Source organism: Pecten maximus, chromosome 11 (assembly GCF_902652985.1).
Source record: "Pecten maximus chromosome 11, xPecMax1.1, whole genome shotgun sequence".
Classification (NCBI taxonomy): domain Eukaryota; kingdom Metazoa; phylum Mollusca; class Bivalvia; order Pectinida; family Pectinidae; genus Pecten; species Pecten maximus.
The window spans coordinates 37,651,656-37,670,675 of NC_047025.1; the positions used below are offsets into that span (position 1 = coordinate 37,651,656).

General features: G+C 37.1%; 1 protein-coding gene across 1 annotated transcript in view; it reads right to left on the reverse strand.

The window, feature by feature from the left end:
- Positions 1 to 397: 397 nt before the first annotated feature.
- Positions 398 to 19,020, reverse strand: part of LOC117337893 (cytochrome P450 27C1-like) — a 30,175-nt gene continuing 11,552 nt past the window's right edge. The window contains exons 3-10 of the mRNA XM_033899036.1: positions 17,242 to 17,467; positions 16,615 to 16,793; positions 13,150 to 13,342; positions 9,895 to 10,063; positions 9,638 to 9,804; positions 9,137 to 9,218; positions 5,883 to 6,086; positions 398 to 3,673 (exon numbers count right to left, since the gene is read on the reverse strand). Of these exons, the coding sequence (XP_033754927.1) occupies positions 3,554 to 3,673; positions 5,883 to 6,086; positions 9,137 to 9,218; positions 9,638 to 9,804; positions 9,895 to 10,063; positions 13,150 to 13,342; positions 16,615 to 16,793; positions 17,242 to 17,467 (1,340 nt within the window). The 3' untranslated portion in view covers positions 398 to 3,553. The remainder of the gene's footprint in view (positions 3,674 to 5,882; positions 6,087 to 9,136; positions 9,219 to 9,637; positions 9,805 to 9,894; positions 10,064 to 13,149; positions 13,343 to 16,614; positions 16,794 to 17,241; positions 17,468 to 19,020) is intronic.

Below are 19,020 nucleotides of genomic sequence, written 5' to 3' on the forward strand. Positions count from 1 at the left end.
GTAAGGCCATGGGGGCAGCCATATTTCATTGAAACAGACAGTAGATGGCGTATTGGTGAATGTGGCTACCAAATATGGTCATATTTCTCAGTCCAGTTCTTGATGGCAATAACCGAACATTAATGTTCGTTTAAAAAGTGGTAATGAAATTAAGTGTTGGAGATCGAGCAAGAAAAAAATATATAGAATTACATATAAGTTAGAGAGATATTGGAATATATAAGAAATTAAGAAGTCTGGCATGGAACGTAATGACTTCCAACTTACCATTATGAAACCATATACATTTATATTACATAAGTATGTAGTTTATGCACCGGCAGTTTATCTTTGTTAATTAAACTTTTCGACAAAAATACAACAATCTCTTGCAAATTATGCGAAAAACCGGTCTTCATTTTCAAATATATCTGTTATGGCAGCAGGAGGACTACCGAGGATCGTTGCTGTTTGGACACCTGATGACGTGCTGAACATTAACAAACCAATTGTCGTATATGACACCTGATCAAAAATAAATAGGTATCTTATTTCATTATGGACATGCTATCTCCATTCACTGTGTAACGTGCAGACAGGCATACCTTATATATTTTACATGTCTGCTGTCTACATCCTAGGAACTTAACACGCGGTCCTTACGTATGCATTCTATATGTCGTGCATAGTTACAAATCTATGGAACATGGGATAGGGAACTTCCTGTGGCAAATAGTATTCTCTTTATTGCCTCCAAAAATGAAGAGTACAAAAGAATATATTCAAAGCATCCAGTATAATAACATAATAAATATTACATATATACACTTTATATGTATGAATTAGCTTATGAAATGTAAGATCAAAAGTATCAGAATATTAGAGCAAGCATCAAAGATTTACACTTAATTATAACACATTGATGCCTGATACATACTACTAATTCATAACTATATAGACAGTCAATGTATCGATGCATTTGTAAAAACATTCAGTAAAGGTGTCTATATGTAATATTATATATTCTAATATACAGACCGTACATGCGGAGAATACATTTGTGAGTCTGGGTCATACAAAGGTGGTAGATATTTCCTCTTGCGATGTGCTACCTTCCCACACTCGTTTACTTATATACATTGAATCTCCAGTATAGTTGATACTGGTATAGCTCATGTTATATTGGTATGCTTTACTACGTGCGCACAGATTATACACAATTATACTTTATATAAGTAATTTTCAAACAAAACTATTGTATACTTCAGGTAAAGTATAGACTGATTTTGTTCTGAACTCATTTATCTCGTCTTCACTAATTTCGTAGGTTATATTTCCTCCAATCAATAAATTTATTATCTCAGAATCTGGAAGAGAGTGTAGACACTAAACAGTATATACAGCACCAGAGCTGGTCCCTCAACTCGGGCGTATAATTACATTGTAGCACCAGATGTGTCATTGGGTCTTCAGAACAAAAATCCACATTTATGAAATAATTCCATTGTAGTCAAGCTATGAATGGTAGCAATTATTTTCATTATATATTGTACATATTCTCTGTATTGAGGATATCGTAGCGCTTACTTCCATAAAACATTAGGTTCTAGTTAATTTTGTATTTTTCGAAACCTCGTAAAATTATTATCAACTTTCATACCTTCATTACGATTGTGTTCCTTATATTTTATCACAGCAATGTATTTTTCCTCTCATGGTCTACCTAGTCTAAACAAAAGAAGTCTGTTAATAAAAAACTTATAAACAAGAATCATTGGATTCATTCTACACAATCTACCTAAGAATAATAATTTCCTTATGTCGATACATACTTTGATAGAGGTCCAGCCGAGTAACGATGTACACATGTATTAGTATTTCGTTTTTTGTCAATTGCCAAAGCTCACACCCGTATAAGGCGGATGGATGGATTTAATTTTAACAAGCTTCGCTACTGTTGGAGGATTGAAGACACAAGGGTGTGCACCAGAACGGACAAGCGACATTGTACCCGATCGTAACTTATTACATGCTAATGCTGTTCTCTCGAAAGAGCCAATACCAACATGTGTAATGCTGTCAGTCTGTGGCATTATGCAATTGTAGAGATGAAGCTCATTATAAAGAGTACAATTTCTACTATTTGAATTTCTGAAAGTTACAATTTTGCTTTTTACAGCAGAGAATAAAAACTGCCATTTTTTGCTATAGTTCTCACATACTGATATCATTTTCTGAAGACTTTTAATATCCGTACTCACCAGACAAATGCAGTCTGTCTGTGTAGGAAAAATAACATTCAAATCAATTGCTGCACCTAAGCCAGAACTTTTTACTTCATTTAATAAATCAACAATATATACTAAATACATCTTGGTAGACAACGCTCCTCCTTGTAATACTGTGCGTTCCATTTTAAGAATGGAGGAATGTAATCCACTAAATAAAACACAACTTTCAACATTTGTGTACATACATTTTAGTAAAATCCACGTCTTGGCGTTTAGTCCCAATTCATATATTTTATACAATAATCAAGCGCGCCACACAGTGTAAACCGCTTTGCTACCGACTAAAAAAGCAACATGTACTTTGGAACCGTATTCAATATTATGACTAATACATTCTTGAAGACTAAATGATGTGCATAAACTACGCAGATTCTTTTGATAAGCAGTCTGTTGTCTGTTTGGAAAATAATGTTCAATTTTTCAGTCGCGCCTGTTCTCAGTGAGGAACACATCGCGAGGTAACTACGCACGTACATATATGCCGTCTGGATTCGTTTCCAGGATTTTCGCTTAAATGCTTCTTATTTATGAATATCATTAAAATAAATATATCTTACGTTTGATGTCACGAGACTTTATCAAATTATTGACCTAGTTTAAGTAGTTGCATGTTACTGACACAGATACATAACTGGCGGTGTTTTCGTTTTGCTGAACCGTCTTAAACGAGGTGCCATTATTAAAAAAACTCATATTCAAAGTAAAATTAAGTTTAGACTAAATTCAGTTAAATCATAAGTATATCAGTATTGAAATAGTAGTAATGCTATGACTATGTAATATGTCCAATTTTCAAGGCGATTGGCCTCGTTGTCAAGACGCATTCAACATTATGAAACATACAGATAGGGACAGACAGCGCAAACTACACAAATGTAGTTACGGATAAAAAATGTCCCTTAGAATTGGTTTCAGCTGAGCACCATTAATATTGCAAACATAAACCACGCTGATCATTAACGCATGACATTCAAGAAATGTTCAGAGTGAGAGGGGTGATGTATTCGGTCAAAAACGCGACAGACATATGTCACCTCAGCTTTCTGAAAGACACCAATCGCCCTGGGTAGGGTTCGAACCACACACCTACATGTAGGAATATTCGCTTGTGATTACATTACCCGACGATCTTGGCTATCTTGGCCCCCTGATTGTATAAGAAATGCAGGATCGCAATGTATGCCCAAAATAGTGCCTGTTTATTAAAAGCCTATAACACATGCATGTATATTAGCATACAGAGTGCTGTATCATTATAACCGTATATAATTCGTTGTAGTTGATTAATCCTCTCGTTCTTCCAGTATAAAGCTTGCAGGCTCCCTCGGGGTGGCAAATATGCAGTAGAAATAAGGGATATCTGTAACGCCAGGGGGCAGCACCACACGGTAGTTCCGGAGCAGCTACAGAATAAAAATCAATAGCAGCGTAGTTTATAAATTTGGGTTTGGGATAAGTTATCTCACATCGGTATGGTTTGGGATAAGTTATCTCACATCGGTATCGTTTGGGATAAGTTATCTCACATTGGTATGGTTTGGGATAAGTTATCTCACATCGGTATCGTTTGGGATAAGTTATCTCACATTGGTATGGTTTGGGATAAGTTATCTCACATAGGTATCGTTTGGGATAAGTTATCTCACATTGGTATGGTTTGGGATAAGTTATCTCACATCGGTATCGTTTGGGATAAGTTATCTCACATTGGTATGGTTTGGGATAAGTTATCTCACATCGGTATCGTTTGGGATAAGCTATCTCACATCGGTATCGTTTGGGATAAGTTATCTCATATTGATCGGTATCGTTTGGGATAAGTTATCTCACATCGGTATCGTTTGGGATAAGTTATCTCACATTGGTATCGTTTGGGATAAGTTATCTCACATCGGTATCGTTTGGGATAAGTTATCTCACATCGGTATCGTTTGGGATAAGTTATCTCACATCGGTATCGTTTGGGATAAGTTATCTCACATCGGTATCGTTTGGGATAAGTTATCTCACATTGATCGGTATCGTTGGGATAAGTTATCTCACATCGGTATCGTTTGGGATAAGTTATCTCACATCGGTATCGTTTGGGATAAGCTATCTCACATCGGTATCGTTTGGGATAAGCTATCTCACATCGGTATCGTTTGGGATAAGTTATCTCACATTGATATCGTTTGGGATAAGTTATCTCACATCGGTATCGTTTGGGATAAGTTATCTCACATCGGTATCGTTTCGGATAAGTTATCTCACATCGGTATCGTTTCGGATAAGTTATCTCACATCGGTATCGTTTGGGATAAGTTATCTCACATCGGTATCGTTTGGGATAAGTTATCTCACATCGGTATCGTTCGGGATAAGTTATCTCACATTGATCGGTATCGTTTGGGATAAGTTATCTCACATCGGTATCGTTTGGGATAAGTTATCTCACATTGGTATCGTTTGGGATAAGTTATCTCACATCGGTATCGTTTGGGATAAGTTATCTCACATAGGTATCGTTTGGGATAAGTTATCTCACATTGATCGGTATCGTTTGGGATAAGTTATCTCACATTGATCGGTATCGTTTGGGATAAGTTATCTCACATCGGTATCGTTTGGGATAAGTTATCTCACATTGATCGGTATCGTTTGGGATAAGTTATCTCACATCGGTATCGTTTGGGATAAGCTATCTCACATTGATATCGTTTGGGATAAGTTATCTCACATTGATCGGTATCGTTTGGGATAAGCTATCTCACATTGATATCGTTTGGGATAAGTTATCTCACATTGATCGGTATCGTTTGGGATAAGCTATCTCACATTGATCGGTATCGTTTGGGATAAGTTATCTCACATCGGTATCGTTTGGGATAAGTTATCTCACATTGATCGGTATCGTTTGGGATAAGCTATCTCACATTGATCGGTATCGTTTGGGATAAGTTATCTCACATCGGTATCGTTTGGGATAAGTTATCTCACATCGGTATCGTTTGGGATAAGTTATCTCACATTGATCGGTATCGTTTGGGATAAGCTATCTCACATTGATATCGTTTGGGATAAGTTATCTCACATCGGTATCGTTTGGGATAAGTTATCTAACATTGATCGGTATCGTTTTAAAAAAAACAAGTTGATATAAATAAAAAAATCCAAAAGCAACCTTGACGCAAACCATCATCAAATCTTGATTGTGTCTATGTGTCTAAGTTTTCTGTATATGCTTTTGTCTACCTTATAATTAGCAGTCGCGATCGACATCAAATAAACTATGTAAGCTAGCCTTTGGAAAGTGAGAGTGTCATTTCTGATACCTGGCTGTCGTAAAATGTACCTAAGATTTGATTCAGCTAATCTAATAGTTTCTACCATCTTCGCTTCATAGTTTATCACACTGCAATGTACACATAATATATCTACATAATCCAAACTTGACCTTAACGTTAAGAGTACCTTTTCTTTGGACAGCTGATTCATATTAACCTCATTTCATAATGTCATTGTTGATATAGTACATGTAGTAGGAGTAGGAAATAATGTTTTATTCTGTAAATTACTAACCAAAAGCAGACGCGTGTGGTTGAGGTAAGCTGAAATTGTGACAAAACCCACCTTAGCTGCACAGATGAAAATTTCCTGCTCGGCAAATCTCTGGCCGATACACTTCCGTGGTCCGAATCCAAAAGGGAGGTGAGCAAAGGGGTTCACATCCGTCCTGCTGTCTCCACGCATCCACCGCTCGGGGATAAACTGGTCCTGCTGGGGGAAGTACTGTTCATCTCTCCCTATCGTCCCACTACACAGCTGCATTGGGGTCTGTAAGAGTAGCCATATTAATCACGTACATTCGCCATAATACTATGAGGAAAGGTGATAATTATTTGATTATCATCGCCTTTCATGAAACCTTTAATTCATCATAAAAGGAAAAGAATTTACTTTCTTTGGGTTGTTATATTTATCCCCTGAAGATGGTATATATTTACCACCTTGGGGACGTTATGTTCGCCCCTTTTGGGCGTTATATCTATCCCTTGGGGTGTTATATTTAGTCCACGATATTATATTTACCCCCAGGTGATATTTTATCCCCTTTGGAGAAGTGATGTTATACAATGATGTATAGCACTGATGATTTTATATTTACCCCTTGGGAGTTATATTTACCCCTTATTTATACCCCTGGTGATATGTTTACCCCCATTGGGATGTGGTACTTGATAACAGATGATTTTATATTTACCCCTTGGGAGTTATATTTACCCCTTATTTATACCCCTGGTGATATGTTCACCCCCATTGGGATGTGGTACTTGATAACAGATGATTTTATATTTACCCCTTTGGGGATGTTATGTTTATCCCCTTGAGGATGTTATATTTACTCTTCTGATGAATGTTATATTTACCCCCTAAGGATCGTATATTTATCCTTTTGGGGATGTTTTATTTACCTCCCTGATGCTTTATTTATCCTATTGATGTTATATTTACTCCATACGACTGTTATATTTACCCCCTAAGGATGCTATATTTACCCCCTAAGGATGCTATATTTACTCCCTAAGGATGCTATATTTACTGTCTTAAGTGTAATATTTACCCCCTTGGAGATGTTATATTACGCCTGATGATGTTATAATTACCCCGTGAGGATGTTTTATTTACCCCCTTAGGGATGTTATATTAATTCCCTTGGAGATGTTATATTTCCCCTTTGGCAACGTATTATTTACCTCCCTGGGGATAGTATATATCCTCCTGAGAATGTAATATTTACCCTCTGGGGACGATATGTCTACCCCATTGGAAATGTTATATTTACCGAGTTGAGGATGTTGTATCTTTCTATTAGGAATGTTATAATGAACACCAGAGGATAGTATTTTTATTCGCTTGGAGATGGTATATTCAACCCCTTGTCATTGGTATATTTCCCTCCTTAGAGTTGTTATATTTACCCCTTGGTGTGTTATATCTATCCACGTGGTGTGTTATATTTACCCCCTTAGTGTGTTATATTTACCCCCTTAGTGTGTTATATTTACCCCCTTAGTGTTATAGTTACCCCCTTGGTGTGTTATATTTACCCCCTTGGTGTGTTATAGTTACCCCCTTAGTGTTATATTTACCCCCTTGGTGTGTTATATTTACCCCCTTGGTGTGTTATAGTTACCCCTTAGTGTGTTATAGTTACCCCCTTGGTGTGTTATATTTAAACCTTGGTGTGTTATATTTACCCTCTTGGTGTGTTATATTTACCCCCTTCTTGTTATAGTTACCCCCCCCCCCCCCCCCCCCATAGTGTGTTATAGTTACCCCCTTGGTGTGTTATATTTACCCCCTTGGTGTGTTATAGTTACCCCCTTGGTGTGTTATAGTTACCCCCTTAGTGTGTTATATTTACCCCCTTGGTGTGTTATAGTTACCCCCTTGGTGTGTTATATTTACCCCCTTGTTGTGTTATATTTACCCCCTTGTTGTGTTATAGTTACCCCCTTGTTGTGTTATAGTTACCCCCTTGGTGTGTTATAGTTACCCCCTTAGTGTGTTATATTTACCCCCTTGGTGTGTTATAGTTACCCCCTTGGTGTGTTCTATTTACCCCCTTGTTGTGTTATATTTACCCCCTTGTTGTGTTATAGTTACCCCCTTGTTGTGTTATAGTTACCCCCTTGGTGTGCTATAGTTACCCCCTTGGTGTGTTATAGTTACTCCCTTGTTGTGTTATAGTAACCCCCTTGGTGTATTATAGTAACCCCCTTGGTGTGTTATAGTTACCCCCCTTGGTGTGTTATAGTTACCCCCTTGTTGTGTTATAGTAACCCCCTTGGTGTATTATAGTAACCCCCTTGGTGTGTTATAGTTACCCCCCTTGGTGTGTTATATTTACCCCCTTGGTGTGTTATAGTTACCCCCTTGTTGTGTTATAGTAACCCCCTTGTTGTGTTATAGTTACCCCCTTGGTGTGTTATAGTAACCCCCTTGGTGTGTTATAGTTACCCCCTTGGTGTATTATAGTAACCCCCTTGGTGTGTTATAGTTACCCCCTTGGTGTAGTAATTACCCCGTTGTTGTGTTATAGTAACCCCCTTGGTGTGTTATATTTACCACCTTGGTGTGTTATATTTACCACCTTGGTGTATTATAGTTACCCCCTTGGTGTGTTATAGTTACTCCCTTGGTGTGTTATAGTTACGCCCTTAGTGTTATAGTTACCCCCTTGGTGTATAATAGTTACTCCTTTGGTGTATTATAGTTACAACCTTGGTGTATTATAGTTACCCCCTTGATGTGTTATATTTACCACCTTGGTGTGTTACATTTACCCCCCTGGTGTGTTATAGTTACCCCTTAGTGTGTTATAGTTACCCCCTTGGTGTATTATAGTTACCCCCTTGTTGTGTTATAGTTACCCCCTTGTTGTGTTATAGTGACCCCCTTGGTGTGTTATAGTTACTCCCTTGGTGTGTTATAGTTACCCCCTTAGTGTTATAGTTACCCCCTTGGTATATAATAGTTACCCCTTGGTGTATTATAGTTACCCACTTGTTGTATTATAGTTACTCCCTTGGTGTGTTATAGTTACCCCCTTAGTGTTATAGTTACCCCCTTGGTATATTATAGTTACCCCTTGATGTGTTATATTTACCCCCTTGATGTGTTATATTTACCCCCTTTGTGTTATAGTTATCTCTTGGTGTGTTATATTTACCCCCTTTGTGTTATAGTTACCTCTTGGTGTGTTATATTTACCCCCCTGGTGTGTTATATTAACCCCCTTGGTGTGTTGTATTTACCCCCTTGGTGTGTTATAGTTACTCCCTTGGTATGTTATAGGTACCCCCTTAGTGTGTTATATTTACCCCCTTGGGGATATTATATCCCTTTAATGTGATGTCCTTGTCCATGATCCGTACAGTACCTCCGGCAATGGGAAACACCAGTCTACAAAATGTGTTTAAAAGTAAACAACATTATGGTACACAATACTGTGGTGATATTCACCACTTCCTATGTGATGACAGAGTTTAGTAATAACAAGGATACATAGAAACATGAATGTGGTGATATTCTACTCTTCCAATGGAGGACCTAAAATAAATGTATGTTTCATTTTATTTGGAATTAAAGAAAGGAGCGTAACCCTCTCAACATTATGAAGTCGTCGTGAGGAAAATCAATGACGGTTTTCATAATATGTTATATGGAATAGAAAGCGGTTATTTGTGTAAAACAAGTACGTCATACATGTCATATGTATTAAAGCCCTACATTTCAAGATCAGTCTTCGTTTTAAATTGATATGGTGACAATTTCGCATTGACTTGATTGATTGAAATATCTCTCGGAAATATATAACTAACCGGAAAGATTCCTTGAGACAGGCCTTGAGGTAGGGCAGATTGTTGATGGTTTCCTCTTGAATTTGCCCTTTCTTTGGCACATGTTCCTGAAGGTCTTTGAACAGACGTTCCTGTTTGTCTGGATACTTGGCTAGGTAGAACAGTAGGAAGGTCATGCTGCTGGCCGTCTACGTGTTAACAACGATAAAGTAATAGTTAGTAGGTGATCCCTAAACAGAACTATTTATGTGTTAAACAATATGTAGTTGAAGACTTACAGAATCTATTCCGCCGATGAAAACGTCTGTAATCGTACGATGAACTTGTGCTGGAGTGAGCCCTGAAGTGGAGAGGAGATCAAACAGAAGGTTGCTCTCGTGTTCTATACCATTGTCTGAGGCGTGTTTGAGGTCCTTTAGTGCTTTGTTTATATGCTCCTCTACCGTACTGGTTAAAACAAAATGCTACAATTAATTCAAAGTTTTGTTAGTATGACTAAATGATTAAAATGACTGATAGTTGTTTGGCCGTTTGGGGGTATACTCTTATCTGTAGTGATGCTCGAATAGACAAGGGCCATAAGACTTCCTATCTACGCTTAATATTTGGAATATTGTATTTTTCTATTAAGAGCAAAGCTGAGTGAAAAGAGACACGATACATAACCATATTTGATATAGAATACATTTAGGCAAAGACATTTTACAAATAACAAGTCAATGTCTTATAAGCAGAATTTCAATGTTATTCTTTTGTTCAGTAATCAATATATTCAATATTACCCCCATACGAGTATTAAATACTTGTTATCATGTAAGTATTTCACCCCCACGAGTATCAGAATCCTATTATCAAGTAACTACTCAACACATACGAGTAAATGATACTTTTTATCGTGTAACTATTCCACCCACACTAGTATTAGACTCTTTTTATCAAGTAACTACTCAATCCATATGAGTATTAGATTCTTTTTATCATGTAACTATTCCACCCACACGAGTATTAGACTCTTTTTATCAGGTAACTCGAGAAACGTAAATAGAAATTTATTTTCAAAACTTTCATGGAACACATTTTCTTCACAACCTAGACACTGGGTGACGTCACGTATCTATCATGTCGAGAATTTGCTCCCAAGGCGACCCTACTCCATTTTGTCCTTTAATGATCATAGCTGTTGGTAGAACTTTCAACTGTAGTGGAAATTACCTGTAACTAATATATGTATAGGAGATTACCTGTAACTAATATATGTATAGGAAATTACCAGTAACTAGTACCTGTACAGGAAGTTACCAGTAACTAGTACTTGTACAGGAAGTTACCAGTAACTAGTACATATACAGGAAGTTACCAGTAACTAGTACTTGTACAGGAAATTACCAGTAACTAGTACATATACAGGAATTTACCAGTAACTAGTACATGTACAGGAAGTTACCAGTAACTAGTACATATACAGGAAGTTACCAGTAACTAGTATATATACAGGAAGTTACCAGTAACTAGTTCCTGTACAGGAAAGTTAATAGTAACTAGAACCTACATGTATACAGGAAGTTACCAGTAACTAGTACTTGTACAGGAAGTTACCAGTAACTAGTACATATACAGGAATTTACCAGTAACTAGGACATGTACAGGAAGTTACCAGTAACTAGTACATGTACAGGAAGTTACCAGTAACTAGTACCTGTACAGGAAGTTACCAGTAACTAGTACTTGTACAGGAAGTTACCAGTAACTAGTACTTGTACAGGAAATTACCAGTAACTAGTACATATACAGGAATTTACCAGTAACTAGTACATGTACAGGAAGTTACCAGTAACTAGTACATATACAGGAAGTTACCAGTAACTAGTATATATACAGGAAGTTACCAGTAACTAGTTCCTGTACAGGAAAGTTAATAGTAACTAGAACCTACATGTATACAGGAAGTTACCAGTAACTAGTACTTGTACAGGAAGTTACCAGTAACTAGTACATATACAGGAATTTACCAGTAACTAGGACATGTACAGGAAGTTACCAGTAACTAGTACATGTACAGGAAGTTACCAGTAACTAGTACCTGTACAGGAAGTTACCAGTAACTAGTACTTGTACAGGAAGTTACCAGTAACTAGTACATATACAGGAAGTTACCAGTAACTAGTACTTGTACAAGAAATTACCAGTAACTAGTTCCTGTACAGGAAAGTTAATAGTAACTAGAACCTACATGTGTACAGGAAGTTACCAGTAACTAGTACTTGCACAGGAAGTTACCAGTAACTAGTACATATACAGGAATTTACCAGTAACTAGTACATGTACAGGAAGTTACCAGTAACTAGTACATGTACAGGAAGTTACCAGTAACTAGTACTTGTACAGGAAGTTACCAGTAACTAGTACCTGTACAGGAATTTACCAGTAACTAGTACATGTACAATGTACAGGAAGTTACCAGTAACTAGTACCTATACAGGAAGTTACCAGTAACTAGTACCTGTACAGGAAGTTACCAGTAACTAGTACTTGTACAGGAAGTTACCAGTAACTAGTACATATACAGGAAGTTACCAGTAACTAGTACTTGTACAAGAAATTACCAGTAACTAGTTCCTGTACAGGAAAGTTAATAGTAACTAGAACCTACATGTGTACAGGAAGTTACCAGTAACTAGTACTTGCACAGGAAGTTACCAGTAACTAGTACATATACAGGAATTTACCAGTAACTAGTACATGTACAGGAAGTTACCAGTAACTAGTACATGTACAGGAAGTTACCAGTAACTAGTACTTGTACAGGAAGTTACCAGTAACTAGTACCTGTACAGGAAGTTACCAGTAACTAGTACATGTACAGGAAGTTACCAGTAACTAGTACCTATATAGGAAGTTACCAGTAACTAGTACCTGTACAGGAAGTTACCAGTAACTAGTACTTGTACAGGAAGTTACCAGTAACTAGTACATATACAGGAAGTTACCAGTAACTAGTACTTGTACAAGAAATTACCAGTAACTAGTTCCTGTACAGGAAAGTTAATAGTAACTAGAACCTACATGTGTACAGGAAGTTACCAGTAACTAGTACTTGCACAGGAAGTTACCAGTAACTAGTACATATACAGGAATTTACCAGTAACTAGTACATGTACAGGAAGTTACCAGTAACTAGTACATGTACAGGAAGTTACCAGTAACTAGTACTTGTACAGGAAGTTACCAGTAACTAGTACCTGTACAGGAAGTTACCAGTAACTAGTACATGTACAGGAAGTTACCAGTAACTAGTACCTATACAGGAAGTTACCAGTAACTAGTACATGTACAGGAAGTTACCAGTAACTAGTACATATACAGGAAGTTACCAGTAACTAGTATATATACAGGAAGTTACCAGTAACTAGTACCTGTACGGGAAGTTACCAGTAACTAGTACCTACATATACAGAAAATTACCGGTAATAGGTACCTGTATTGGAAGTCACCGTTAACTATTATCTGTCTACGAAGTAACAAGTAACTAGTACCTGTATAGGAAATTGGCAGCTTCTTCAAACCCAACATAGAATTTAGTTCGAAACAGCATGTACGAAGGAATCATTCTGTAGAAATGGCTACCAAGGCGATCGAGAAAGTCCTTAGTGTAGGTCATCAGAGGTGTGGCAGTGTTGTCAGATGTGATACAACCAAGACGTGTGTTAAAGCACAACATCCCAACACCTACAACATTACAACATTAGTCTTATAAAAACAGAACAACAGCCACACTAGCAACATCCCAACACCTAGAACATTACAACATCAGTCACACTAGCAACATCCAAACACCTACAACATTACAACATCAGTCACACTAGCATTATACCAACACCTACAACTTACAACATTAGTCACACTAGCAACATCCCAACACCTAGAACATTACAACATCAGTCACACTAGCAACATACCAACACCTACAACTTACAACATTAGTCACACTAGCAACATCCCAACACCTAGAACATTACAACATCAGTCACATTAGCAACATCCCAACACCTACAACATTACAACATCAGTCACACTAGCAACATACCAACACCTACAACTTACAACATTAGTCACACTAGCAACATCCCAACACCTAGAACATTACAACATCAGTCACACTAGCAACATCCAAACACCTACAACATTACAACATCAGTCACACTAGCATTATACCAACACCTACAACTTACAACATTAGTCACACTAGCAACATCCCAACACCTAGAACATTACAACATCAGTCACACTAGCAACATACCAACACCTACAACTTACAACATTAGTCACACTAGCAACATCCCAACACCTAGAACATTACAACATCAGTCACATTAGCAACATCCCAACACCTACAACATTACAACATTAGTCACACCAGCAACATCCCAACACCTACAACATTACAACATTAGTCACACTAGCAACATCCCAACACCTAGAACATTACAACATCAGTCACACTAGCAACATCCCAACACCTACAACATTACAACATCAGTCACACTAGCATTATACCAACACCTACAACATTACAACATTAGTCACACTAGCAACATCCCAACACCTAGAACATTACAACATCAGTCACATTAGCAACATCCCAACACCTACAACATTACAACATTAGTCACACCAGCAACATCCCAACACCTACAACATTACAACATTAGTCACACTAGCAACATCCCAACACCTAGAACATTACAACATCAGTCACATTAGCAACATCCCAACACCTACAACATTACAACATTAGTCACACCAGCAACATCCCAACACCTACAACATTACAACATTAGTCACACTAGCAACATCCCAACACCTAGAACATTACAACATCAGTCACACTAGCAACATCCCAACACCTACAACATTACAACATCAGTCACACTAGCATTATACCAACACCTACAACATTACAACATTAGTCACACTAGCAACATCCCAACACCTAGAACATTACAACATCAGTCACATTAGCAACATCCCAACACCTACAACATTACAACATTAGTCACACCAGCAACATCCCAACACCTACAACATTACAACATTAGTCACACCAGCAACATCCCAACACCTACAACATTACAACATTAGTCACACTAGCAACATCCCAACCCCTACAACATTAGTCACACTAACAACATCCCAACACCTACAACATTAGTCAAACTAACAACATCCCAACCCCTACAACATTAGTCAAACTAACAACATCCCAACACCTACAACATTAGTCAAACTAACAACATCCCAACACCTAGAACATTACAACATTAGTCACACCAGCAACATCCCAACACCTACAACATTACAACATTAGTCACACTAGCAACATCCCAACACCTACAACATTACAACATTAGTCACACTAGCAACATCCCAACACCTACAACATTACAACATTAGTCACACCAGCAACATCCCAACACCTACAACATTACAACATTAGTCACACTAGCAACATCCCAACACCTACAACATTACAACATTAGTCACACCAGCAACATCCCAACACCTACAACATTACAACATTAGTCACACCAGCAACATCCCAACCCCTACAACATTACAACATTAGTCACACTAGCAACATCCCAACACCTACAACATTAGTCACACTAACAACATCCCAACCCCTACAACATTACAACATTAGTCACACTAGCAACATCCCAACACCTACAACATTAGTCACACTAGCAACATCCCAACACCTAGAACATTACAACATTAGTCACACTAGCAACATCCCAACACCTACAACATTAGTCACACTAACAACATCCCAACCCCTACAACATTACAACATTAGTCACACTAGCAACATCCCAACACCTACAACATTAGTCACACTAGCAACATCCCAACACCTAGAACATTACAACATTAGTCACACTAGCAACATCCCAACACCTACAACATTAGTCACACTAGCAACATCCCAACACCTAGAACATTACAACATTAGTCACACTAGCAACATCCCAACACCTACAACATTAGTCACACTAGCAACATCCCAACACCTACAACATTAGTCACACTAGCAACATCCCAACACCTACGACATTACAACATCAGTCAAACTAACAACATCCCAACACCTACGACATTACAACATTAGTCACACTAGCAACATCCCAACACCTACAACATTAGTCACACTAACAACATCCCAACCCCTACAACATTAGTCACACTAACAACATCCCAACCCCTACAACATTAGTCAAACTAACAACATCCCAACCCCTACAACATTAGTCACACTAACAACATCCCAACCCCTACAACATTAGTCAAACTAACAACATCCCAACCCCTACAACATTAGTCACACTAACAACATCCCAACACCTACAACATTAGTCACACTAACAACATCCCAACCCCTACAACATTACAACATTAGTCACACTAACAACATCCCAACCCCTACAACATTAGTCACACTAACAACATCCCAACCCCTACAACATCAGTCACACTAACAACATCCCAACCCCTACAACATTACAACATTAGTCACACTAACAACAGTACATCAATAATGTCAATTACAGTATATCATCAGTAACAGCAGTACATCAGTCATATACAACAGTACAACATCAGTCAACAGCAGTGAAATCAGTCACATCAGTATTAGTACAACATCAGTTACACCAACGACAAGATAGCAGTCACATCAATGCCAGTCACATCATTGTGAGTCAAATCAACAGTAGAACAACATCAGTTAAACATATACCTAATCCATTCTTCTTCTTAATTAACGAGAGACTTGACCTTCATATTGTATTGCCTACCTCCTAGGGAGAACTACTACTACTATAAAAAGCAATTACCATGGCCCATATTCAAAGTCAATTTCATTAAAACACTTGACCGGAAACACTTATCAAAATGTATAGACATTCAGCCATTCAAATTTGCGAAAGATATACACAAACCTTCAGCGGAATACTCCATCAGTTTGAATGGTAGGTTATCAAGACGACCGCTGGTTTTCAGTGAATCGACGAAGTCGTCTGCTATTATACTCAGCTTTGGTGCATATTTTGTCACTGCTTTGGGACGAAGCATGATTTTCTGAGTTGGACCCCTCATGGCATGCCATTCTTTCCCATTTCTTCAAAAGAATATTGCATTTACAGCATTGTCCGCCACTTTAAATAATTGCATATCAAATCGGTGGTCAAGGTATGTTTTTAAACAAATGCAAATGGTCGGCGCATCAATCAATATCCTCATTTGAAGTAACCATCACCCCCCCCCCCCCCCCCCCCCCCCCCCCCCCCCCCAAAAAAAAACCAATATGCATTCCAATATCATGACCAAAAAACATAGGTCTAAATTAATTCAGAATATTAATTCAAAAATACACTTAAATAAGGTGCCAGTGATACTATTCTGATGTCAACAACAGTACATCTTGCCATTTCATAGAATTCTGTGTCCGGTTCAGAAGGTTAGCGTGTCCAATCTGTCATACCCTAGGGGTTGACAGGGAAATGTCTTACGTCTAAAGCTAAGATAAACCGATGAACTGTGGGACAATTGTTCAGTCAATAACTTACGTATTGGCAAGGGTCGATGGTAAATTTTGTCGTTTTTCATATATTGACATGAGAGGTAGTGCAATACGCTCTGGGTATTTCTGGTCACCCCTGAACACCTTCTCTATATCATCCGGATCAAACAGATACAAGCTCCACCTCTTCCCAAGTCTTACTCGAACAATCGGACCATAGTCGTTCTTCCATGCCTCTAACTTCGTGCTAATTAGGCGCATGTCATATTTACCTAGTGGATAGAAATGTGTGGAATTACAAATTATATTCAAACGGCTTTTGTTCTGAACTCTGTGACAAAATACGTATTCTTAAATGACCCGTCATATAGTATGGCCAATAATATTCAATTCAATTCAATTCATTTATTGATGTTTAGCTTTACAGCTTATCAGTACAACTGTAGATTTAAAATGCAATACATTGGCGATCACTGCAATATAGCAGTTTAGTATCAATATAAATAGAGATGGACAAATCTAGACATCATATCAAGTTTTTCCTTAATTGTGTGGCATCATATACATATTTACTTAAAATTGTTAAATCTTTAAAGTTTATTGTACTTATTAATTCGATCAACTTGAATATTGATGGGGTTTTTCAGTAGTACTTTTAATACATATTGATCTTAATGTTTGAAAATTTGGACATATCAACAATGACAATGAACAGTACATTACAGAGAATATTAAAACAAGCAAATGGATAACAATAATACATGGTAAAACAGAAGGATATCAGTATTGAAAATGAATTATCTCATTTAAATCAATAATAAGTTTAGCCAACGTAATTGAATAATGTATGAAATTTATTGTATTTTGTCTATCATAATAATATCTAGGCATATATTTCCGTTTGCTGTTAAGTATACGTTGTTGGTCAGTTAATTAAATAATGAAATCAGTCGCCTATTTCTCTTCAATCACATAAAGTGCAAATTCTATTTTCACGTGGTATATTAGACCATCTACCACTTTTGATTGGTATTTTTGTATTACCTGTTCTAAATGTACGGTAAGATTTGGCTAATTGGGGAGGGAGTTCTAGTAAATAATTCTCTAAACAGAGTTCAGTCCTGTAGGTACTATCATTGATTCCTTTCGAAAAAGTAAAAAAATCATTTCCCTAGTTTACTAAAATAATTGCCTTAAGTTTATAAGATTTTGTACTCTTCAGGCAATTTATACTTGGACTGTTAAATATATCTAATAAGCTACATTCTTCAAGTATATTTTTCACATATTTCAACCAAGACTGAGTTATAATATGACACCATTGTTAATAGTTTGTTGCTTAGTTTATTCTGATTACATTTTGTCAATTAGCCCCAAATCCAATCATTCTGACTTTAACATTAATACCATGTGGGAACCGTCCAAGTTCTCCATATATTATAAAATTGGGCGTAAACGATTTAACATTAAGAATGTTAAGAAACATTTAGGTGCAGTCGTTCAATTAGCTTATAGTTACAGAAGCCCCAAACTTCGTGTCCATATAAAACAATATTACTTGATCAAATATGTAAAGTTGACAAAGTATAGACAAATTATGATCTCTTCATTTAGCAATAACACCATACATTGTTTAACTTCTTTATATAGTTGTTTAATATTAAAAAAATCATTAGGGGTTCTTTTCCTTTCAAAAAAAGCATTATTTTGGTTTTGCTGGTATTTACTTAAGATGCCAAAGTTTAGAATATTTCAAAAATGTATTTAGCTGCTTTTGCAAATCATCAGCAGTTTCTGATAGTAAAATAGTGTCATCGGCATATAA